At 36.5% G+C, this 26,369-nt stretch overlaps 1 protein-coding gene across 1 annotated transcript; it reads right to left on the minus strand.

Annotated features, from left to right (window-relative positions):
* Nucleotides 1–5,938: 5,938 nt before the first annotated feature.
* LOC148939123 (uncharacterized) lies at nt 5,939–24,066 on the minus strand. Its single transcript, XM_089106970.1, has 2 exons — nt 23,946–24,066; nt 5,939–6,477 (listed from the first exon to the last, which is right to left on the minus strand). The coding sequence occupies exons 1-2, from the start codon at nt 23,952–23,954 to the stop codon at nt 6,031–6,033; spliced, it is 456 nt and encodes a 151-aa protein (XP_088963096.1). The 5' UTR covers nt 23,955–24,066; the 3' UTR covers nt 5,939–6,030.
* Nucleotides 24,067–26,369: the final 2,303 nt, after the last annotated feature.

Here is a 26,369-nt window from a genome sequence, read left to right on the forward strand (position 1 = left end):
AAAGATGACGATGTTTTTGATATGATGGTTCACTCTATCCCAAAAAATAAGTATCTACTCCCCACCCAAGTTTTAAATAAAGGCACTAATTTTAGAATGGTATTTTTGAACTATCGCGGGTTACTAAATATTTTGATCGAATATCCCTGTTTATTTCTCATCATAATATAGATGTCTTCGCCTCTTGTGAAACATTTTTAAATGATTCGACAAAGACATTTATTAATAAACATGATTATACTTTTTTTTTCATAAGAATCGGACTAATAAAAAACAGGGAGGGGTAGGTTTTTTCATTAAATCAACAATTCAGTCAGATCTGGTGAGTGAATTTGATCACCTATATCTTGAAATGGCCTTTGAGTTTTTGGCAGTTAAAATAGATGTAAATGGTATGAAAATTTTGTGTTGTGTTTTTTACCAGCCTCCAAGCTCTCCTGCTTCAAAATTCATGGAACTTCTTGATGATTTTGTGCTTATTGCTTCGAATTTGTGTCCAAAAATAGTTATCATGGGTGACTTTAATATTGATTTATATAATTCTAATAATTCAAGTGGTAATTTCCACGGAATCTCTTCTGACAGGGCTGACTTGTTATCAGTTTGCCTGTCCGGTGGTCTCTTACCAGCTTATGGAGTCCCAACAAGAATAACCAAAGATTCTGCTTCCCTTATTGATAATTTGTTTAAGAATCTGGAACTAAAGCCTAGTGATGTGGTTATCGAATATTTTTCAGACCATTTGATGCTTGTGACCGACCTTCACTTGATTACAGATTTTAATTAGCCTACTAAAAGAAAAATGAGGATGACTAATAGAAACTCCTTAAGTAAACTTAAAGTACTGCTTTCTTCAAGTGATTTTTCTTCTTGTTTAGAGTCTTCGGACCCTGATTTTGCTGCTGAATTTTTGTGAATCAGTTTAAACATTGTTTCAATAATGCTTTCCCTCTCCGCCAAATATCAAGAAGAAATAGTATAAAGCCGATTAAGCCTTGGAAATCTCCTGGATTGCTGGTATCAATAAAAAATAAGAATCTGTTATATAAGGCATACTTAATGCATCCATCTGAAGTTAAATTAGCTGAATTTTGCAGATACAAAAATTATTTAACAAAAATTATTTAACAAAAAAGTCATTACGTCGCCGAAGCATTTGTTCAAGCAGAAGGGTCCCCTAAGAAGACATGGGAAATAATTAATAAGTGCTTAGAAAAGCATAAGACCCATGATCTTTCTGATGAATTAATAGCTGAAGATGGAACTAAACTTGCCACAGAGAAAGTAGAAGTTGTCAACGCATTAAATATACACTTTGCAAAAATTGGCGAGTAAACCGCGTCAACTACTGGAAACAACCTGGCCCGTCATCTGCATAATGAAACTGGAGAGGACTTTTAATCATATCTACCCCTGTCTCACAATTGCTCCATTCTTCTTACTCCTGCAACCCCAGATGAACTTTTACTTACAACACACGTTTTAAAGAATGGATCTTCGGATGGGATTGATGGGTCATCTACTAATCTGATTAAGTGCATAGCACCAAATATTGTAATCCCACTTTCGCATGTGTTCAACCTCTGTTTTAAAACCGGAAGACTTCCTTCTTGTTTCAATTCTGTAGGAATCGTCTTTTTGTATAAAGGAGAAGACCCGAAGAACCCAACAAACTATCGGCCGATTTCAATCCTGTCTATATTTGGGAAGTTGCTCGAAAAGTGCCTACATAACCGGATAGTCAGCTTTTTAATGAAATTTAAATTTTTCAGTCCGATACAACTTGGGTTCCGGAAGTTTCACTCTACTGAGCATGCTATTATGGCAATGATTCAGTTTTTTCATGACGCCCTCGACAAAGGTGACATTCCAGCTACAATTTTTATTGACGTTAAAAAGGCGTTTGATAAGATTTCCCGTAAAAATATTGCATACTAAATTTGATAACTGCGCCATAAGAGGCCCAGTTAATGACTTAGTAATATCATACCTAAAAAACTGAAATCCGTATGTAGACGGAGGCGATACTTCTTCCTCATCAGAATCTTAAACTCAGTCAGTTGGAGTCCCTCAAGGCTCTATTCTGGGTCCACTCCTTTTTCTTATCTATGTTAATGATATCAGTAATAGCATCAAAGATATTGGCCTTAACACATTATTCGCCGATGATACGGTATGCATGTCAGCAGCCCTGACTCTAGATATTTGAAGCTTAGATTAGAGTGAACACCGAAGAGGGTCATCTTATTGTTTTCGAAAAAAAAACTTTACATTAACTTTGATAAAACAAAACTCATAGTCTTTTTTTATACTGAGAAAAGCACTATGTATTTCAGGAGGGTGAATATTCAAAACGCGCCCATTGAGTTTAGATTCTTAAATATTTCGGGATGATAATGGATTCAAATTTGTCATGTAAAGGCCATTCAATTTATCTTCGAATGAAACTAGAAAGTAATATTGGAATGATGAATCATCTGAAATTTGTTCTGTCGTTTTTAGCCCTGAAATCTCTTTATCATTCTCTAGTGCATTCACATATAAATTAATGTTCCATTATTTTTTGAATACTTTTAAAACTCATATTCTTCCTCTTCAGGGGCAACAAAATAAAGCTCTGCGTCTATTGAAAAATTGCCTGCCTAGCCCGTTTTCTTACCCTGGTGAATCGTCAACAAAAAGTATGTTTCAAATTTTAAATATCCTTCCACTGGACCTTTTCTCTTCTTTCCATTCTGTTCTTTATATGATTAAACACGTTCAAGTTCTTTTGCCTGAGTATTTTTATTGGCATAATAATTTTTTTCAGGATGATAATCAGGTTTTGCATGCATATTGGACCCGTGGCAGTTCTGTAGTCTATCAGGCTTTAATAAAATCTGAAAGGTCCCGTTTTTCACCAAGGCATAGTATTATATATAATTGGAATAAATTTTATAGTTTTGTAGATTTGAATAAATCGTTGGTTAATAATAAAATTATATTAATGAATCACTTAATCAGTAATTATTAATTTGATTAATTTTCTGGGGTGGATGCTCCTCATTTCACTTTATTTATTTGGTTATTTTTACTTTATCCGGATTTTGTTTGTTGTTACCATACGGAGAGTTGAAGAACAATCTGTTTATTCCAGTATCTGAAGATAGTATTATTTATTTATTGTTGAGTATGTAAACCCACATACGAATTATTCTCCGTGTGGGTTATTGATTTGATAGTTTTGTGGATACATTTTTTTATGGATATATTAAGAAATTGAACATGAACCCCTTCCGTACGAAGTAGGGCCTGACCGATATGGATCTAGGGGTTCAATACTGATACCGATATATTGGTATCGTACCAATACGATACTGATATAATTTGCCAATAAATACCCCTCTGGAAAAAAAACCTTACCTAAAATTTAAACCCTGCATTCTTTGTCCATATTCATACTCAAATATTTCACCCTGGTCTATTAAGAAACTAAAGAACAGCCTCGGTAATTTACTGTTGATTCAAAGTAATGGAAAAAGTATTCATTTAGAAAATATTTAGAAAAACAGTTAAACCAAATAAAGTTCTAGTCTAGACAGTAAAACTAATTTAAGCCGGGTTAGGTACATAAACACAAATACGTAAAATTCTAATTGAAAGAGGTGTAACATACTTATTGAAATTGATTATTCGAAACCCAAATTTCAATAGAGGGATTTTGTGTTTTAATCAGTCACATATTAGTGTGAAAATGTTACTCTACATTCGTATTATTTGGTCTCTTACTAACGAATCCCTTCTAGGCACAATAGGTAAGGGGGTGCTGCTAGGGTTTTTTGTTTCGAGGAGGGATTTAAAGAACAGGTCGACAAAATCATCCCGTATGCCAACAAATGTGGATACATAAGCTAAATTTCCAAGGCAAATAGGTAAGTTTTCCAAGGTTTTGGCAAGTGGCGAAGACACCTTGAAACCCCTCCCCCTCCCCACCTAACAACCCCCCCCCTAACTCGGCTTTTGACTGGATATTATCATAGTTTTAATCAATTAAATATTGTTTCTTTCACCTACATAAGAGAAAATTCATATGGTTAATTGTATTCTTTTCAGTTGTTTTGTTATGAACTCACCATACATTAGAACATTGCTGCACCAGGTTTGTATTGACAACAAATATACTTTGACTTCATTTGACTCACCTTTACTGCTCTTTCTACCATGGTCAGACGTGGCTGGTGCCTCCGTTCCCAAGGACTGGAAAAGTAAAAATGAACAAAGGAAATCTAGCGCCATCTTCGGGATAAGCTGCTCCAAAAAGAGAATTGGCCGACATCCAATATTTTCCCCGATGTCCGACAAAGACACTGAACCTCATATTGGCCGGGTAATATCTACCGACTGATATATCATTCAGGCCCTAATACGAAGTGCTTTGGTGAAAAGAAATAATATTAATTGCGTCAATTTTGCTCTTTACTTTGACAGTACAATTCTGCTGTTTTTGATTAAATATAAACAAAACTAAATTTGACATCTTGTCTCTTCAAAATGTACTGAAGATGAACGAACATATTAACTGGATTTTAGGAATAACCTAAATCACCAAATTTTAGGCAAATCAAATTTGGAGCATTTGTAGAGCATTCAAAATAAACTGGATCAATTAATGATGTCTGGGTACTATAATTGTTACAACCGGAAAAGTAACATAAATAAAAGGACCTCGTTAGTATTATTTTAATTTCTTGTCTTTTTTTTGTATCTGTATCATTAATAAAATGAAATTTTAAAAAGTTAAATCTTATTGAAAGATTTAGTCCTACAACTTCTTAGACCTAACAGCCTAGGACCGAATTTCAGCCCGTAAAGAGCCCGTAGTCAGTAAAGAGAAAACAAATTTTTTTTACTGGACAAGGAGCTAGTGAAAGCAAATTGGGTAGTTGTACTAGTTTTTCCCTTTTACAGCACATTTCTTTTTCCCCCCTGTTTAATAATACTGTCATTGTGCCACAACAGAACGTTCTAAACACATGTATATTTAATGGTATTGATGTTTCGCTAGCTAACTATGCTGATGACATCCTTGATATTAGCAGAACAGCCTTTGGAATTGAGGAAAAATTTGGAATTCTCGATAGGGAGTATAAACGTATTGGTCTTCGATTTAATGAGAGTAAGATTGAGTTCCTGGTGTCCAATCACCGTTCAGATTGCCCAACAAATGTTCAGTTAGGTGAACATGTTATTATAGCACAAGATACACTGACGTATCTTGGTGTACCGATTGGGTCAAATCTTCGCGCCACGCGTCAGCTTTTGAATGATTTTTTTTTTTTTTTGCTTGAAATGCTAGGAATGCGTATGGTTTACTAGTTACGTTAAATTTTAAATTTAACGCCGTATCTTAGCTAGCGTTTATAATGCATTTGCTGTTTTGCATATACTTGCCCTTGCACCATTTTGGTCTCTTCTTACTGCTTCAGATATTAGGGATATACGGAAGTGTTTCTACAAGTATGCGAAATATTTGCTAAGGCTGCCTCTCTGGACTAATAACAGCTACAACACTAATAACACTATCCTCGTGGTATTGAGTTGCAAGTCCAGTGTCCGCGGTGAAGAAAAGAAATGAGAGATATTGGAGGCAGATTATTGGTGAAAACACCTCTGAAATTGTCCGTCGTTGATAATATGTTTTGTTCTTACGTATAATTGCCCTTATTTAAATTTTTTTTTTCTTGTCTGTTCTTCTTTGTTTTGATTCTGTTTGTATTTGTCAGATTTTATTTGTTTCTTTCCATTTTCTTTCTTTATACTCCATCAGTGTTGTATTTTACATTTGTGATGGGCAATAGATTTATACATACATATACATACATACATACATTAATATTCCAAAAAACAATAAACAAAATAAATAAGAAAAATACAAGGTTAGTTTACTAAATTTCTATCAGTGAAAACAGACGATCCTATTTAGAATAAGCCGTTTAATAAATAATAAATAGAAATAAGTATAATTGAATATTTATGATATGTCACTGCCTTTTACCAGGAATGTATTCCATAGCCATATCTGTAAGGCCTGTGTCCGATAGATTGATAATTGTAGCTGTAAGAAGAAGGGGTATGGTAGCCATACCCGTATGATGGATAGTGACCATAATAGCCATATGATGGATAATGACCATAATAGCCATGTCTGCTTTGAGCACTATCTAGTTCTTCTTCAACAAAAGCTTTCTCCTCAGATGTGTCTCTTTTGCCTCTGTAGCCGTGAGGATATCCGAACGATTGATTTATGTAGCTATAAGATAATGGGTGGTGATAACCATATCCGTATGATGGATAGTAGCCATAATAGCCATATCTGCTTTCTGAATTTTCTAAACCCTCTTCAATTGGAGCTTTTGAATCTTGAGATTCAATTACCAGGTCTTTTGGAGCTGATTTTTCAGCTAGTACAGCAGTGACACCAAGAACAATAAGAAGTACCTAAAAAGAAATGAATAGCTATAAAATAGTTCACTGTAAAATTTGCTTAGAACTTGTAAATGGCAAATTTATTTATAGTTTTCCTAAATTTACATATATAGTAGTGAATTAAGTAAGAATTACAATAGTAACAACAGTTCTTGTTGTTTTAATAGCTCAAAGGCCATTGTAATCAAAAATTCAATTAAAATTAATTCACACCGCATAAACAATACACAATTTTAAAGAAAGTCTATTTTGATAGTTGTAAAAGTCTTTATAGTTGTTGTAAAATTAATTTCAGCGTGTTTTACTAAAGTTGCTTCTATTGTTCTCTACTGTGATTTAAATGCAGAAGCATGCAAATTATTTATTAAAATTAATAATTTTTTTTGTAAATCTGTATTAAGTAAAATGTTATTCAGTTAATTGCAACCATAAATTAATGTAGATGACAGTACAAACATGGATGCTTTGTAAATTAATTTAAAAACAAATTCCACAAAGGAAGGTTAACAAGCAAATTTTAAGAGCTATATTAAACAAAAGATTTGATGAAACAGTCAATTTTTTTTTTAAACGTCAAACTTTCTTTATCACCAATAAATAAATAAATGAGACCAAAAATGACTAGATATTACAATTAAAAACATAGTTAAATTCATAATGAGTAGAAACTAAAAAGAGTAGGACCAACCTCTCCAACCTCTTCTAGCCTCTTCTTGTTTTCTAAGGAAAAGAATAAAATTTGCACTTTACTTTAAATATTCCTTATTTGGCCTTATTTAAATGTATCACCAAGATTACTGAAAAACAAATAAATTCCGATTGGTTGTTTAATATGTAAACTGTTATTCATAACTAAAAGTCCTAATAATTTTGAATTTATAATGGTCAAAAAAGGAAATGTTCAAAATTTGTTTTGTTTCAAGTAAAGTGCAAACACTGATGTTCTCTCTAGAAGATAAACGGAATATTAGCCCTACTTTCGTTAGTGGTTGCTCGTTTTTAGTTTCAATGGGTTATTTATTGTAGTTTTTTGGTCATTTTGGATACTGTTTATTTATTTACGGGTGATTTATGGTAGTTTTTCACTAATAAACTATTTGAATTTGTATCTGCTAACCTTTGGATTAATGTACCTATTTACTTTCCTCTTTAAAGATTCTTTGGTGGAAAAACTTTTTTTTTTAATTAATTTCGGTTCCTTTTTAGCACACAAAGTCTTTTTTACTGGTCTTGAATGAAAATCGTGACTAGGGGCCCAAATCACGATTTAATCATCTTAGTATGGGCCCTCTCCAGGCCACTCAGCGGATCCCCAGGTGGCAGATAGGGGAACGTCCTACAGATATGTAAAGTACCTCCATAAATAGAGGCGTGGACCAAGAGCGGACCTAGCCCCTGGGAATCCATAATTGAAACTGGGGTATCCTCACCCTGGGGCCATAAATACAGGTGGAGGAGGAAGAAGGCCCCTCTGACGCACACTGAGCAGGGCCCACCGGCGTGTGAACACGTCCCACTAGTTACGAATCTTATTCCAGCAATGGGTTAAATTGTATGGTACTGCAGGATACCATCGTGGGAGGATCCTCTCCTGGAGGACAACTGCGAAAGGGCGGAAGATCCAGACTTGGACAACGGCCTCTGCAAGTTGGGTAGGCACCGGGGGTTCCGGTAAGGCATTAGTGTCCCTGCCCCTAGCCGAGCCGAAGAAACCGGTTGGGCAGTAGCCTAGCAAGTCGCTCCCGTAGAAAAAGAATATGTTAAAGAAACGTCAGTAAAAAGCCTCGGATCAAATCCTAATATAATGACGACCCATGCATGCCCTTCGAACAGATTTCTGAACGCGAATAAACCAATACAAATCGAATTTTGGAACGTAAGGACCATGTCGGCTCTTTCAAAACTGAACAAGTTCTACAAGAGTGCGAAAATCTTTGGCTAGACATCCTCTCAGTGACCGATGCACGATGGAAAGGCTGCAGAGAAAAGAAGCGGAAAAAAGAAGCTCAAAGCAGTAAACAGCAACACGACTTATACAGTACTGTACAGCGGAAAAGTGAACTGCCATGCAGCTGGAGTCGCAGCTATATTGAACTCAACTGTAGCAATATCTCTCTGCTCGTGGAAGCCGATTAACGAGATAGTCCTGTATACAAGATTTGCATCTAAACATGCAAAGCTGTCGCTAGTCATCTGCTATACACCAACAAATGATGCCGTTGAAGCCTTGAAAGACGATTTTTATACAACCCTCCAGTCCGTCCTAGACTCCATCCCCCCCCCCCATGACGTCGCTTGCTTGTCAGGCGACCTAAATGCGAAAGTTGGTCAGGACAGATCTTATTGCCCCGAGGTTTTGGGACATCACGGGCTTGGAACAATCAACAAAAAATTGTGCAAGGCTAGTCAGCTTTGTCATGTCCAACGACTTGTTGATAGGAGGTACAATATTCGAGCACAAAGATATCCATAAGTATACATGGACATCTCCAGACAAAACTCCAAAAACCAGATTGACTACTTTGTGATCCGACGACGGTGGAGAACTAGTCTGAACGACATGAGGAGTTACAGAAGTGCGAACGTCGGGTCAGACCATGAACTTCTCATAGCAACACTCAAGTAAAAACTCTGCTCCAAGAGATCTCGACAACCAACAAAACTACCAAGAAATTTCAACGTGGAGAAGTTGAGAGACAAGGATGTTAGGAGACAATTCAGCAATAAACTTTTGAAGAGATTCGAGGTACTTGCTGATATACCACGATACGTGGAAGAGGCTTGGACGACTATTCAACAAAACTGCACAGAAACTACTGAAGAAGTTCTTGGCTTTAAAAAGTCAATAAATGAACAACGGATATCCCAGAAGACACTTGTTGTAAGAAACTGGGTCTTGATCGAAGACCGCAAGAAAACAAAACAGAGCACGCTCAGTAATGAGCCCTCTACTGATGTTATGAAAGACATAGCGTATAAGGAAGTGGACAGAGAAGTGAAGAAAAGTACTTGATCAGGTAAGCGACAGCACCTCAATGAGAAAGCAAGAATGGCAGAAGAAGCAGCCCGATGTGGTGACACGAGAGCTGTGTACCACCTAACTAAAGAAATCGTTGGGAAGACCAACGTACAAGATGGACCAGTAAAAGAGGGAAATGGGAGACTGCTAACTGATCCAGATGACCGGAAAAATAGATGGGTGGATTACTTCGAAAACCTTCTCAGACACCCGTCCCCCTCTGTTCCACCAGATATTCTGGACAGCCCATTTTCGGATCTCCTCATTCATGCAGACGATCCAACGGCAGATGAGATCCTTTCACCTCGAATAACATGAAAAATGGAAAATCTCCGGTTAGTGCCTATATATCTGGAGAAATGGACAAGTCATCGATCTGCAGGTCCATTTTGGTGTGGCTAGTCTTCTTTTCCCCTTCTGGCAAAAAGAAAATGTCCCCAAAGACTGGAGAGCAGGAACCATTATTGAATTGTTCAAAAAAAGAGACTTTATAGTCTGTGGCATTTACAGAGGCATCAACCTCCTCTCGATACCCGAAGAGACTCTTCTGCATAATCATCCTGACAAGACTTCAAGCTGCCTTAGACCCGTTTTTATGCAAGGAGCAACATGACCAAAAAGATCTTGCGCCGATCTTATATTCACACTGGGCACCAAGCCAGAAGAATCAAACGAGGGAAGACAACGCCTATATCTATTGTTCGTCGACTTTGAAAAAGCGTTCGACTCAATAGACAGCCCAACACTATGGAGGATCCTGATCTTCTATGGTATTCCTGAAAAGCTGGTTCGCTTTATCATAGCAACTAATTAAAAAAACATTTCCACAAAATAAGTTTTTCAAAGAAAAGTAAAGAGCTCCATTAAACAAAAAATTAACAAAAATAAAATTTAATAATCTACCATGGGTGAAACTACCACAAATCAGCATCGATAAATAAATGAAACCCAAAACAAACAGAAATTACAATAAATAACCGAGCCAAACTCAAAACGAGCAGAAATTAACATAAGTTTGGCGCAAAACCCTTATGTCTTCCAAAGGCCAGAACAAAATTTGCACTTTACTGAAAAAAATATAAAATGTTTGTACTTTCATAACTTTAATAAATCAAGTAATATTAACATTTCAATTACTAAATATCAGTATTTGCATATTGAACTAACAATGCACATTCATTTGTATTTCTTCAGTAAAGTGCAAGTTTTGTTCTGGCCTTGGGCATAAATTACAACCCTTACCCTAAGGTCTGTTAGGGTGGTTGTCATCCTCTAAGGCCAAATTTTCAAAAGTTTCAACAACGTTAAACAAAATGGCTATCTCAAAATTTTGATTGGATGTGTTTGGAGAAATGGTGGGCGTGAGAGGGGCGGTAGTCACTCTCCAATCATTTTCAACTATTAAAAATGGCCCTACCCTTTTCAATTTCTAATCAAATAAGCCCTTTTGAGGTCCATACGGCCAACCTTTCAATAAAAATCTTTTTTGCCCCCAGGGAGTAACTTACAACCCTTGTTCTGAGGACTGGGGGAGGGTGTCATTTTCAAATACCTTGTTTATAGCAACTTCAATTATGTTAAACAAAATTGGTGTCAGGAAATATTAATTCGAAATCTTTGGAGGAGTGGCAGGCGTGAAAAGGAGGCTAGTTATCCTCCAATTCACTTTTGACTATTACAATTCTCAATTTCAAATTGAATGAGCCCCTTTTGAAGTTTTACGACAACTCTATCTATAAAAACCTTATATTTTCCAGGGCAGAACTTACAACCTTTGCCCTTGGGGCTCTGGGGGGTTTAGCATCCTTAAATACATAATTTCCAGAATTTTCAACTACATTGAACAAAATGGCTATCTCAAAACTATGATTGAATATTTTTGGGGAAATGGTGGGTTTAAGTGGGGGGTTAATCATTCTCCACTCACTTTCAACTATTAAAAAGGGCAATTTTAATTTCCAATCAAATAAGCCCTTTTTGAAATTTCTATAACAACTTTCTATATAAACTTCATATGTCCCCAGGGCATAACTGACAACCCTTGCACTGAGGGCTCTGAGGGGGTTATCAACCTAAAAGACCTAATTTCAAGAACTTTCGACCACGTTGAACAAAATGCATATCTCAAAATTTTGATTAGATGTGTTTGGAAAAATGGTAGGCGTGAGAGGGGCCTTAGTCGCTCTCCAATCACTTTCAACTATTAAAAAATGCACTAGCCATTTAAATTTCGAATTGAATGAGCCCTTTTGAAGTTTCTACGCTTTCAATAAAAACCTTACATGCCCCCAGGGCATAACTTACAACCGTTTTCCTGAGGGATGTGGGGGGGGGGGGAGTGTCTTCCTTAAATATCTAATTTCCAAAACTTTCAACTACGTTGAGTAAAATGGCTATCTAAAATATTGATTGGATGCGTTTGGAGAAAAGATGGGCGTGAGAGGGGGGCTAGTGGCCCTCAAATCGCTTTCGACTATTAAAAAGGGAACTAGCCCTTTGAATTTCAAATCGAATGAGCCCTTTTTCAAGATTCTACGACAAAGATTTCAATAAAAACCTTATATGCCCCCAGGGCATAACTTATAACCCTTGCCCTCACGACCGAGGGGGGGGGGGAGGGTCCTGCTCAAAGGTATAATTTCCTGAACTTAGAACTGCGTGGAACAAAATGGCTATCTCAAAATCTTTATTGGATGTGTTTGGGTAAATGGTGGGTGTGGAAGGTGTGTTAGTTGCTTTCCAATTACTTTCGATTATGAAAAAGGGCACTAGCCATTTATATTTCCAATCGAATGAGCCCTTTTTGAAGTTTCTACGACAAAGCGTTATATTAAAACCTTATATGCCCCCTGGGCTTAATTTGCAGCCCTTTCCCTGAGGGCTTTGGGGGGGAGGGGGGTTGTAATCCTCAAAGACCTAATCTCCAGAATTTCAAACTACGTTGAATAAAATGGCTATCTCAAAGTTTTGATTAGATGTGTTTGGAGAAAAGGTGGGCGTGAGAGGCGGGTTAGTTGGCCTCTAATCTCTTTCGAATATTAAAAAGGGCACTAGCCCCTTGAATTTCCAATCGAATGAGCCTTTTTTGAAGTTTCTACGACAGCGCCTTCTATAAAAAAAACTTATATACCCCAAGGTATAACTTACAGCCCATTCCCTAAGGACTGTTGGGGACTGTCCTCAAAAACATAATTTTTATTGGGAAATCAACTACGCTGAACAAAACGGCTATCTCAAAATTTTGATTGGACGTTTTTCTAGAAATGGTGGGCGGGGAGGGTTTTTAGTCCTCTTCTAATTATTTTCGACTATTAAAAACGGCAAAAGCCACTCCATCTTCCAATTGAATGAGCCCTTTTCGAAATTTCTACGACAACTTCTTCGATACGAAGTGCCCTTCTCTAAAGGAAAAAATTAATATATAATAAATTGTCTCAACATCGTTCTTATAGGCCTCCAGGGCATAACTTAAAACCTTTGCCCTGGGGTTGTGGGGGAGTATCCTCCTCTTTACTTAGACCCCGTTTCTTGTCTCATTCTCGATTGTCCTTATTCTGTACTTAGGCTGCGGAACCGTGCTGCCTTTGATTTATACAACAACTTTCTACATAAACCAATTTAGTCCCCAGGGCATTAATTTCAACCCCTGTACTGAGGGCTCTGAGGGGGTTATCATCCTCAGATGCCGAATTCCCAGAACTTTCAATTAAGTTGAACAAAATGGATATCTTAAAATTTTTATTGGATGTGTTTTGGAAAATGGTGGGCGGGAGAGGGGCGTTAATCACTATCCAATCACTTTGAACTATTAAAAAAGCCAATAGCCCTTTCAATTTCCAATTGAATGAGCCCTTTTGAAGTTTCTACGACAACGCTTTCAAGAAAAACTTTATATGCCCCCGGGGCATAACTTAAAGCCCTTGCCCTGAGGGCTCTGGGGGGAGGGGTTGTCATGCTTATAGACCTAATTTCCAAAACTTTCAAGTACGTTGAATAAAATGGCTATCTAAAAACTTTGATTGGATGTGTTTAGGGAAAAGGTGGGCGTGAGATAGGATTAGTTGCCCTCAAATCACTTTCGACTATTAAAAAGGGTACTAGCCCTTTGAATTTCAAATTGAATGAGCCCTTTTTCAAGTTTCTAAGACAAAGATTTCAATAAAAACCTTATATGCCCCCAGGGTAAAACTTCTAATCCTTGCCCTGAGGGTTGTGGGGGAGTTTCCTCCTCAAAAATATTTTATATCTGGAAATCAACTACGCTGAACAAAATGGCTATCTCAAAATTTTTATTGGATGTGCTTGGGGGAATGATGGGCGTTGGAGGGGGGCTAGTTGCCCTCCAATCACTTTATACTATTAAAAAGGGAACTAGCCCTTCTAATTTCCAATCGAATGAGCCTTTTTTGAAGTTTTTTCGACAACGCCTTCTTTAAAAACCTTATATGCACCCAGGGCATAACTTAAAATCTTTGCCCTGAGGCCTATGGGGGAGTATCCACCTCAAAAAGATATTTTCTATGTGGAAATCCATTACGCTGAACAAAATGGCTATCTCAAAATTTTGATTGGATGTGTTTGGGGGAATGATGGGCGTGGAGGAGGGGTTAGTTGCCCTCAAATCGCTTTCGACTATAAAAAAGGGCACTAGCCGTTTGAATTTCCAATCTAATGAGCCTGTTTTGAAGTTTTCACGACAACACTTTCTATAAAAACCTTATATGCCCCCAGGGTATAACTTAAAACCCTTGCCCTGAGGATTGTGGGGGAGTGTCCTCCTCAGAAGGATATTTTCTATCTGGAAATCAACTACGCTGAACAAAATCGCTATCTCAAAATTTCGATTGGATGTCTTTGGGGGAATGATGGGCGTGGAGGGGGGCTAGTTGCCCTCCAATCACTTTGGACTATTAAAAAGGGCACTAGCCCATCCAATTTCCAATCGAATGAGCCCTTTTCGAAATTTCAACGACAACTCCACTTGCCAGCAAGTTATTGTCTGTTCCTGTGACTAGTGTGACCGCAGAAAGACTATTTTTGGTGGTAGGCCTGATAGTGACTATGATATTGACTTAGAAAAGAAATGGCCTCAGTCCACATAGAGTGGATAAGTTGATTTTCATTCACGATAACTATAGCCACATCCCGCAGTTCTAATATACTTCTGAAGTTTGCCTGAAGGATTTTTTTTTCGACGCATTAATATTCAAAGATAAATGATGTTATTACGATTTCTACGAATTTTGATTATTAATTCTGCTAGAAAAACATAGCTCTTAGATATTTCAACTATTCTGCAAGGGTTCTGAAATGCCACAGCCCTATCGTTTTTACCAAATCTCTACTTCTCTTGATGAATAATGAAGAAGACCAGCATCCAGCCAGCAACTCGCAAAGTTTCTACCTTATGACTAGGTAGAATATCTTGTCAATAAATATTGGATTTGAGGAAGACTAAAATCTATTCTATAAATTATATACAACAACTTTCTATATAAACCTTATATGCCCCCAGGGCATAACTTACAACCCTTGCACTGAGGGCTCTGAGTGGGTTATCATCATAAAAGACCTAATTTCCAGAACTTTCAACTACGTTCAACAAAAATGATATCTCAAAATTTTGATTGGATGTGATCGGGAAAATGGTGGGTGTGAGAGGGGAATTTGTCGCTATCCAATCACTTTTAACTATTAAAAAAGCCACTAGCCCTTTCCATTTCCAATTGAATGAGCCCTTTTGAAGTTTCAACGACAACGCCTTCAATAAAAGCTTTATATGCCCCCAGGGCATAACTTACAACCCTTGCCCTGAGCGCTGTGGGGGGAGGGTTTTTATCCTTAAAGACCTAATCTCCTGTTCCTTCACTGCTTCTGCAGTGAAGCGATACCCAAACTCTTGTTTGTAGTTATTTTTATTCGATTTAAACTTGATTTGCATATTCAATTTAAGTTTCACTCGTTTTAGGATTTATTTATTCATTTACATTAATATATATTGTGTGTTTGTTTATTCCTCCTCAAAAACATATTTTCTATCTGGAAACAACTACGCTGAACAAAATGGCTATCTCAAAATTTTGATTGGATTTGTTTGGGGAAATGATGGGCGTAAGGGAGGGGGGGCTAGTTGCCCTCCAATCACTTTTGACTATTGAAAAGAGCACTAAACCTTTGAATTTCCAATCAAATGAGCCTGTTTTGAAGTTTCTAAGACAACGCTTTCTATAAAAACCTTATATGCCCCCAGGGCATAACTTAAAACCTTTGTCCTGAGGATTGTGGGGGAGTGTCCTCCTCAAAAATATATTTTCTATCTGGAAATTAACTACGCTGAAGAAAATGGCTATCTCAAAATTTTGATTGGATGTGTTTGGGGGAATGATGGGTGAGGGGGGAGCTAGTTGCCCTCCAATCATTTTTGACTATTAAAACGTGCATTAGAACTCTCGCTTTCCAATCGAATGAGCCTTTTTTGAAGTTTCTACGACAAACCTTTCTATAAAAACCTTATATGCCCCCAAGGCATAACTGAAAACCCTTGCCCTGAGGGTTGTGGGGGAGTGTCCTCCTCAAAAACATATTTTTTTATCTGGAAATCGACTACGCTGAACAAAATAGCTATCTCAAAATTTTGAATGGACGTGTTTGGGGAAATAATGGGCCTGAGGGGGGGCGAGTTGCCCTCCAATCACTTTCGACTATTAAAAAGGGCACTAGCCCTTTGAATTTCCAATCGACTGAGCCTGTTTTAAAGTTTCTACGACAACGCCTTCTATAAAAACCTTATATGCCCCCCAGGGCATAACTTAAAACTCTTGCCCTGAGAATTTTTGGGGAGCGTCCTGCTCAAAAATAACGCGTAACTTACAGCCTTGCCCTAGAGGCTGTGGGGATTGTCCTCAAAAACATATTTTCTATCTGGAAATCAACTACGCTGAACAAAATGGCTATCTCAAAATTTTGAATGGATGTTTTTGGGGTAATGATGGGCGTGGGAGGCTATTTGCCCTCCAATCATTTTTGACTATTAAAAAAGACACTAGAACTCTCAATTTCCAATCGAATGAGCCCCCTTTGAAGTTTCTACGACGATCCCTTTCATATGAATTGTCTCTCGGAAAAAAAAATTAATAAAACATTGGAGCCGTATAGCCTTTACTATAGGTAACGCTACAGCGTTGCCTCCTATATTCTGTATTGGTTAAATCATTAATTAACTACAGCTTTAAACTTCTTGGATTAGAGCTAAATCTTTCCAGGATGCTATGGAATATTGTTGCTTGTTTGTCATTTATTATGTCGCATTTACACTCATTATGTGAACAAAAAGCTTGATTTTTTTCCAAATTGTTTAAGAATAACTGATGAAACGGTGTATTGGAATAAGAAATTTTTTTGCAGAATTAAAATACTTTAGTGTAACAAGCGAGCAGTTGCTCTTAACTTACAGTTTTAAAAAAATTATTTTTAAATGGATTTTTTGACTATTTTTGCGAAAAGGGCTTGAAACCCCCCTCGGCGGAACATTCCCCCTACCAATAAGAAATCCAGTTGAATTCTGACAGCTCCGGTAAACCTCCATTTTAGAATTTGTGCCTGTTTCAAGTTTTGAGTCGGATCTTTTGATCCAGTTTCTTTTACACAATCCAATGTTAATAGCTTATCACTATTTCTGATTGTTTCTCACATTCTCAAACATTTTGACTTGTATTACTCTTTTGACTCGCAACAGAAATTCACTATTGAATTGAAACACAAATTCAGCTATGTTTTTGGCTTCTGATGTTCACATACAAAAAAAGTTTTTATCAGGACAATTTGCTCTTAATAGAAGATCCTATCCAGGGTCTGGTTTAGATTAAAAACAAAAGAAAATGTTCTTCTGTGAAAGGAACTTTTTTTTATTCTAATTACCTAACAATCTAATCTCCATCATTTCACTTCTGAGCCAGACCCTGACCCTTTGAAGCGTGCTGAATTGACGTTTGGAGTGTGTGGAAGCACCTTCCTCTAGTTTTTTGTCCCTCTAGAGCCGTCATTCCCGACGTGGGGCACATGCCCCACCGTTCGGGCATTGCAATATTTTGGTGGGTCATTGGCAGGACATCCACCTTGAGGCTGACTTTGCTTTAGAGCCTTTATTAAAAAAAAGTTTTCATGTGAATGGTGTCAAATTCAAACGCATTTATAGAGTACAAAAAAACATGGTAGTGTTGCAATGACGTTATACATTGTACAAAAGGGGTGTGGGTGTAACTGAACCCATGCAACTGAGCTTCCGTGCAACTCAACCTCAATTAGCTGAATCCTCGTGCAACTGAACCCCCACTGAACAGGATTCAAGTGCAACTCAACGTTATTTAACTGGGCCCTTGTGCAACTAGACCCCTGCACAACTCAACCCTATTTGACTGAACTCTTGTGTAACTAAAAAACGTTGAACTGGGTCCCGTACAATCCAACCCTATTTAACTGAATCCTTGTTTGACTGAGTACAACTCAAACTCATTCAACTAAACTCCCGTTCAACTGAAACCTGTTTAAATCAAAACTATGTTGACCTCACCCTTATGTAACTCACCCATTTCCGGCTTGCAGCGGTAGCTAGCAACCTAGTAAGAGACGATCACGTCCAATGTTAAGAAATGTAAAAACCCATAACTCCTAAGAAAAGAGTCAGATGAAAACAAAAAGTACACTAGAACTGCCTTGTTTGGAACCCCTATATAAGACATTTTCTGTCCCTTGGGTTAAACAGCAAGAGGAATGTATTGGCATGAAAATCAAAAAAACTGGCAGTTGCTACAGCATTCTGCCTAAACGGCATCTTTTTTTTCTTCTACAGATAGTTTGGCACTGGAATATCGTAAAGAGTTTTCCAATGGTTTATTTTAAAGGAAATTAATGGTTTTAAAAACCTTTTCTAATTAAACAAATTATTTTTAAAATAGAATCAACTTATTTACGAAAAACGGCATATTTAATGTTAAAGATTGATCAATGACGTCATAATCGTATGAACGAGATGTATAATCGGCGCTTTATTTGTACATAAATTTAGTTTTATCGATAAGGATCAATAACTAATTAATTAAGAACGAGATATATCATCGTCACTGTATTTGTATGTAAGTTTGGTTTTATTGATAAGGATCAATAACTAATCAATTATGAACGATATATATTATCGGCACTGTCTTTTTACGTAAATTTGGTTTTATCGACAAGGATCAATAACTAATCAATCATGAACGAGGTATATTATTGGCATTGTATTTGTACGTAAATTTTGTTTTATCAACAAGTATAACTATAATGTGGCTTTGACATAACTCAGATCAATTCAGATAGGGTGGTGTTTATCTGAAGTTCGAGGAGCAGCTGTGATCCTTTAAACCTTTTGTCACCAAGTATCTACCAAGGTAGTCTAAATTAAGCCTTGTTTCACTGAACTCAGCCCAAGGCAGTTGAATAAGTTTGAACTAGTAGTGGTTAGATGTTCAAAATATGTTTCTCGCTTTGATAATATGAAAATTTTTATAACATGAGACACTGAATTTCAGAGTCTTCCTGCAATTTGTGTAACAGTATTGTCACTATGAGACATTTCAAAATTCGCTTCAGCTATAGGTGACTTTTTTTCAAAATAGGGGCAAAAGTTATTTTTACCCAATATACTTTACACAAAGAATAATAATAATATCCAGTGGAAGTTGAGCCGAAAAGTCAAAAAGCCTAGTGTAAATTGGGTTGAGAAGTCATAAAATCTAGTTGAGGTTGGGTAAGGAAGTGATAATATCTGGTGTAAGTTAAGCTGAAAAGTCTTAATATCTAGTATACATTCGTAGTTCTATTAAAGACAGCTGCACCCCTGCCACCCTTCCACTCTGCCTATGTCAATATCATACAGCCCTCGCCCCAAAGATTGTGGGAAGAGGTGTAAGGGATGACAAGACTTTGGGGAAAAGGATAAGTGACAAGAGGGCTGGTTGCTCTCCAATGACTTTCAACTCTTGAAAAGGGCACTAGAGTTCTGAATATGCAATCAAATGTGCCGCTTTCAAAACTTCTACAATATATCATTCCAGAAATCGTTCCTTGGTAAAAACAAAACGTAATAAATCGTATGTACTTCAATCTTTACTTAAGCAGCAATATCCCACTGCCCATAATTAACAGTAATGGATTTTGAACGAATTAACAAAGTTAAGTGTAAGGTAATTGAAAATGATAATCTCTTTTTGAGGTACGTCCTTAATTATTTGAATACAATAATATAGAGTTGCAGCAAAGACCAAAATATAGGAATAATGCCAATAATATCAACAGGAGTTTTAATATTTGCACCAGATCTGAACACCAGATAGGAACACCAGAGATAATCCTCAACACGAGACTGTGAAAATATAATAAAAAGTTCCAACAACTTCCAGAAGCTAAAAACTCACGGGGAAGAAACCATTTATATTTGGTATAATCAAATTTCAGAATGAAATACATTATATTCTTATAAAACCTGGAACCTCTTTTGATAGTTTTATGTTATAGAATAGCAGGCACCTGTGCTGGCAGTGTTTGAGCTAAAAAAATGTTGTTGCATATCCAGACTGGAATGGAAGAGGAGCATGCTTAGCTGTGTTCGCCTCAGGGGGCTTGGCACTGCAACGAAAATAAGCAGTAATAGATAAAAAAAAAAGAACAAAAATGGAAATATTCTGGTCTATACCTTCAGTCGACGGGCCTCAGTGCACAAAATTAGATAAACAGTTTTTTAAGGCTCATTTGGCTTTCATTTCGTCCCAAGGATTTTTATCCATATATATTTTACTTTTATTTACTTTCGTGCACTGAGGACGACCGAGGGAGGGGCAGACCAAAAAGTCTGCATATTTATCCTTCTTCTTTTTTCCATTACTGCTTCTCCTTCTATTCTCTTACAAATATCCTGCTACGAGGATCTTTCCATGCAGTGAAAAAAAGGAATAAAAATATGCAGATATTTCTGTCTGTATCTCTGTTCAAAATTCCTTGGTCCACAAAATTGAATACGGAGTTTTTTTGTTTTTTTTTATCAATTTTTTTATCAATTTTTTTCTGGTCCCTGGGAACTATTTGTATATTCTGTACGTTCATTGACATTTGTTAACTCAGGACAGTCAAACGGAGGTCTAGACCGTAATCAAACAGTTCTTGGTAACGAACTGTAAGTCAGGAGTAATGTGGCTCAATAATAACCAAAACTCTAAGAAACAGAGTCTTGATATCAATAGATACATCAAATGAATGGGATTTGATGCTTATTCCAAATATGTAAAGTTCACCAAATTTCATATTACCCTTCAAAAGCTACGACCCTGAGAAAATTTGCTCAATTTTCGAAAAAGACACACCTCCAAAATATCAAGTGATATTAATAAAAACCCCATCATCAAATTAAGCATACCAGAGAACCACACTCTAGAGGTTTTAAGGTTCCATGTACAAAAATGTGAAATTCTGCATTTTTTTGCCACAAGAAAGATCACGGGTGCGTTTTAATTCTTTTTTTTTCTTTGTTTGTTTTCCCCAGGTGTGATCTTATTGAACCAGTGATCGTAGAAGATCGGGAAAGGGCTCATTTGATCGTAAATCAAAAGTTTTAATTCCCTTTTAAGTAACCAAACATATTGGACGGCAGCTAGCAGCCCTCCCACACTCAATTTTCCCCCAAAGTCACCCAATCAAAAGTTTGAGATTGCCATTTGTTTCACAATACCAAAAAATCTAATAAATATGTCTTTAAGGATGACTTGACCCCCCAGTCCCTGGGGGAAGGGCTGCAAGCTATGAACTTTGCCCATTGCTTAGATATGTCATTGTTTATTGCGAAGTATACAAACGTTTTCCGGGGGAATTTTTCTGGTGAAGGGTCAGAAAAATTCTTCTTGCGTAACGGTAGGGTTACGCAAGAAGATCTTCCCCTGGAGGAATTTTTGTGGGGTAGGGAATTTTCCATAGAGAGGGAGCTGGGTTTCGCAGTATTATTTTGAAAAACGATCACGAATTAAGTAAAAAAACAAATTTTTTCAACTGAAAGTAAGGAGCAGCCATAAAACTTAAAGCGAACATAAATTATTAGGTATATGAGGGGGAGCGTCAGCCCCTCGTCAATATCTTGCATTTTACACTAAAGTTTTTTTTTAAGGCTTTTAAAAGAGCTTTAGAGCTTATTATTCTAATGAATTGACCTATCAAACAGTCCGTGGTAACGAACTGTATGTAAGGAGCGACCCGGCTCAATGGTAACCGAAACTCTAAAAAACGGTATTTTGATACAAATAGTTACATCAAAAAAATCATATTTTAATTCTGATTTAAAATATATAAGTTTTATTAAGTTTAATTGTGCCCATTAAAAGTTAGGCGCTGAGAAAATTTGGCTGATTTTCGAAAAAAGGAGGAATGACCCCCTAAAATTTATAGAACCTAAATGAAAATCGCACAATCAGATTCAGCGTATCAGAGAACCCTACTGTAGAGGTTTCAAGCTCCCATCTACCAAAATGTGGAATTTTGCATTTTTTGCCAGAAGAAAGATCACGGGTGCGTGTTTATTTGTTGTTTTTTTTGTTTTTTTTTTTCCCCAGGGGTGATCGTATTGACCCAGTTGTCCTAGAATATCGTGGGAGGGCTCAATGGAATAGACATTAAAAGTTCTAGTTCCCTTTTTAAGTTACCAAAAAAAATTGAGGGCAACTAGGCCCCCTCCCACACTCATTTTTTTCCCAAAGTCACCTGATCAAAATTTTGAGATAGCCATTTTGTTCAGCATGCTCGAAAATATAATAAGTATGTCTTTTAGGATGACTTAATCCCCCGAAATTTCCGGGCGGAGGGCTGAAAGTTATGAACTTTACCCAATGTTAACATATAGTATTGGTTATTTGGAAGTATACAGACGTTTTCAGGGGAGATTTTTCATGGTCGTGGTGGGGGGGGGGTCGGGGGTTATGTGGGAGGATCTTTCCATGAAGGAAGTTTTCATGGGGGAAGGGACATTGCTATGAAGGGGACGCCGGACTTCCCAGCATTATTTAAACCAAGATCAGGAATTTAATATAAAAAAACAACTATTTCAACTGCAATAGCAGCAACATCGAAACTTCAAACGAACAGAAAATATTACATATATGATTGGGTTCACCCCGTAGTCAATACCTCGCTCATTAAGCCAAAGATTTCTTAGTACTTTAATAAGAGCTATTTATTCTAATTAACTGCCTTTGTGATTAAGCGGTCATTTTTAAAGAATTGGAACAAAATTCGAACTTTCGCTTAAAGAGCAAGGTATTGACTAGGGGACGAACCCCCTAATAAAAAAATTAAAAATATATGAATATAGAAGTTCGTTACGTAAGTTAATTCGTAAGTTACGTATATTTATTACTAATAAAAACGTTCGTAAATATCATTAAACAAGTTTCGAGAAAGCCATTTAACTAAATAAAAGTAAATTAATATGAAAATTTTGTTTTAATTATTCATGTACGGTGAGCCAAGATTAAAACCTGTATTTATTCAAAAACGTTCAAAAATTAAATAAAAAAAACAAGTTTTTTAAACTGAAAGTAAGGAGCGACAATAAAACTTAAAACGAACAGAAATTATTCCGTATATGAAAGAGGCTGTCCCCTCCTCAACGCCTCGCTCTTTACGCTAAAGTTTGACTCTGTCTCACAACTTTATTTTTTAAAACAATAAAAAACTTTAGCGTAAAGAGCGAGGCGTTGAGGAGGGGACAGCCCTTTTCATATACGGAATAATTTCTGTTCGTTTTAAGTTTTATTGTCGCTCCTTACTTTCAGTTTAAAAAACTTGTTTTTTTTATTTAATTTGATTCAGTAGTCATTCTTAAATAATTGGAACAAAAAATCAAACTTTAGCGTACACTGCAAGGTATTGAGGAGGGGGTGACTCCCCTCATATACGTAACGATTCCTGTTCGTTTTTAGTTTTAATGCTGCTCTTTACTTTCAGTTGAAAAAACTAGTTTTTTTTAATATCTACAAAACACATCTTTGTTTTTTCACTGGCTTGAAGCATCCTTGTTTTTTCCGTTTCGCAATATTTTTATTCTTGAATACCAAAAGAACCAGCTGGTGCTGCTAACCCCGGGGCTATAGAGACCAGACTTGGCTACCGAAAAACTGATTTTGATCTTACAGGAATAGCTCGGTCACAGAAAGAGCCTCTTTGGAATAGCTCTAGTTTTTTTTAGCCTTTCTTTCAAAATTAGTAACTATGTTTGAGACTTTTAGTTCACTTTTCTGTTCTTTGATACTTATTAACGTAAACAAGAACATTAGGAAGTAAGAAGCAAGTAAAATATAATTAAGACCATGCAGTAAAATATTTGACTTATTAATTATTCAAGTATGAAGTGTTTGTTTAATCAAAAAGCGAAAATATACGTACTTACAAATTTCATTGCTGCTTCTTTATTCAACGAAGGCAATTCAAAGAGTTAAAAACAACTGAATTAAACAGCAAAAAATCACTTTATATACAAATAAAAATCCGATTAAATGACTGGAATTGCGTCAATTAATTGAGGATGCTGAACTGATCTTGGGTGTGGTTTTGGGGTTTCACAGATGATTTGAATCGTAAACCCAAAATACTTTTGTCTTATCATATTTACAGTTTTTAATTTTTTTTTTTTTTTCCAGCATAAATTAGAGCCAAACAAAATCAAAGGGGCCAAATAGTTTGATTTCAAATTGCTAAAAAAAAAGCTGTATAAAGAGTAGTGTTAAACCAGAAAGTAAAAAGAAACTACTCCTTTTGTGAATGGGAGTTCAACCACCCCAGCCCTCTGTTCTTTATGCTATTTTGTCAACAATTTCCTTTTGTTCTAATACTATGTTTCTAATCCTTACCAAAGGCACTAGATCAAACCGTTTCCTTTCAAATGGGTTTTTAAACAGCTCTCTATAATGTTTCAGTGCAACGCTAGCAGTAAAGAAATAAAAGCAAGAAAAAAGGATATATCAGTGTAAAAAAGTCCTTGTTTTTCAAGGTGTTTGGGGTGGTTTAAGTCTTACATATGAGATTTTTGACAGTGGCAATTTCTTTTTGTTTCGATATAATGCCTGTTTCGAAGGCTTTGCGTTCTTTTTTCAAAAATCATGATGATTTGTTTCCGAAGTAACATAGTACTATTGAGAGCTATCGAAATAATAATTAATAGTTTAAAAGGGCAATTTATTCCCACTGAACACTTTTTTTTAATATTTTGTTTTTAATTCTTGCTTGCTATAGTTGTGGTTAGTTCTTTATTGAGTTGACGATAATCTTATCTTAAAATACTAGGAGGAATACAGCTTTCTCCTTACTTTGCATAAGAAAGACCATTTTAATTTGCCTCGTAAAGCTAATTATGCGATGTTTTTCATCAATGTATGGCGTTTTTTGGCAATAAACAAAATATGTTAAATGTTAAATGAAAGACGTACTAAGAAAATTGGGCATTAAGAAAATCAGTAAAGAGAGAACATCCGTATTCAAGCAATATTACAGACACGGGAAAAAGCTTTCGGCTTTCCTTAGCTGGTAAGTAAGGAGCTGTAAGTAAGGAGCTGTAAGAAAGTATCGACTACTGACTATAAAGTTAAAATTAACCAGGGCTTGCTTTGGGGGATGTTGATCCCGCCAAAAGAATATATTTCCATCCCAGTGCTACTGCTTCTATTCATAATACTACTACTACTGCTACTATCGACATTTTGAATGACGAATTTAGATGATTCGAACTGGATTTATTAGGAGTTTCAGACACTCATATCCCAGGGGTAGGAAGCATGAAATTAGGTGATATAGAATTTGTTGACCCAGGCAGGAAAGTTGGGGTACATAGACAGGGAGTAGGGCTCATGATGAATAAGGAAGCTGCTAAGTCTTGTTTAGGCTGGAAAGGTATTAATAATAGAATAATAATCGATCATTTTGCGACTAAAAAGTGCAGGGTATCAGTCATAGTAGTATATGCCCCTTTAGAACCAACTGACGGAGATACTAGTGACTCAGATGAATTTTACGTACAGTTACAGGAGCAAATAGACAGGGTCTCAGGTAGAAATATGATGTTAATACTGGGAAATTTTAACGCCCAGGTTGGTAGAAATAGGGATAGATGGTATCCCAGCCTAGGTAAATTTGGTGTAGGAAAAGAAAACAGTAATGGATACAGAATTTTGCAATTTTGTAGGTATAACAATCTAGTTATAACCAATACGGTGTTCGGTCATAAAATAGCTCACAAGTTAACATGTTATTCACGTGATGGTAAGACAGCAAACCTTATTGATTATGTTATAGTAAACCGAAGACTGGCAGGATCAATACAAGATACTAGGGCATATAGGAGTGCTGTTATTGATGTTAAAAGCAAAGATCACCATCTAGTAGTGTCAAGGGTTAATTTAAAGCTGAAATATCGGAAGGGTAGCTACCTCCCGGGAAGTTATGATGTTGGTAGACTCCAGGATGAGAATTTGAGAGAAACTTTCCAGGAACAGTCGAATGCTAAACTTGACAGTTTAAAATTTGATAATGTGGAAGATGCTGGGAATAATTTTAGAAAAATAATTTGTGAAGTTGCTGAAGGTGTATTAGGGAAGAAAGCTAGAACTGCAGCTAAGAATACTTGTGAAAAAGCTTTATGTTTAATAGAAAGGAGAAAGGACTTGTACAAGTATTATCTGAGCGATAGATCATATGAAAACAAAAGGAATATAAAGAAAGTAGAGAAAGCTTTAAAATATGAACTAAGGAGGTGTGAAGTGGAGGCCATGGATAAAATTGCCGAGGATCTGGAAGATGCAGCTAGACGGCATAATAGTAA

The sequence above is a fragment of the Artemia sp. Qi Xiang Cuo genome, chromosome 21 (assembly GCF_049724085.1).
Source record: "Artemia sp. Qi Xiang Cuo chromosome 21, ASM4972408v1, whole genome shotgun sequence".
NCBI classification, from domain to species: domain Eukaryota; kingdom Metazoa; phylum Arthropoda; class Branchiopoda; order Anostraca; family Artemiidae; genus Artemia; species Artemia sp. Qi Xiang Cuo.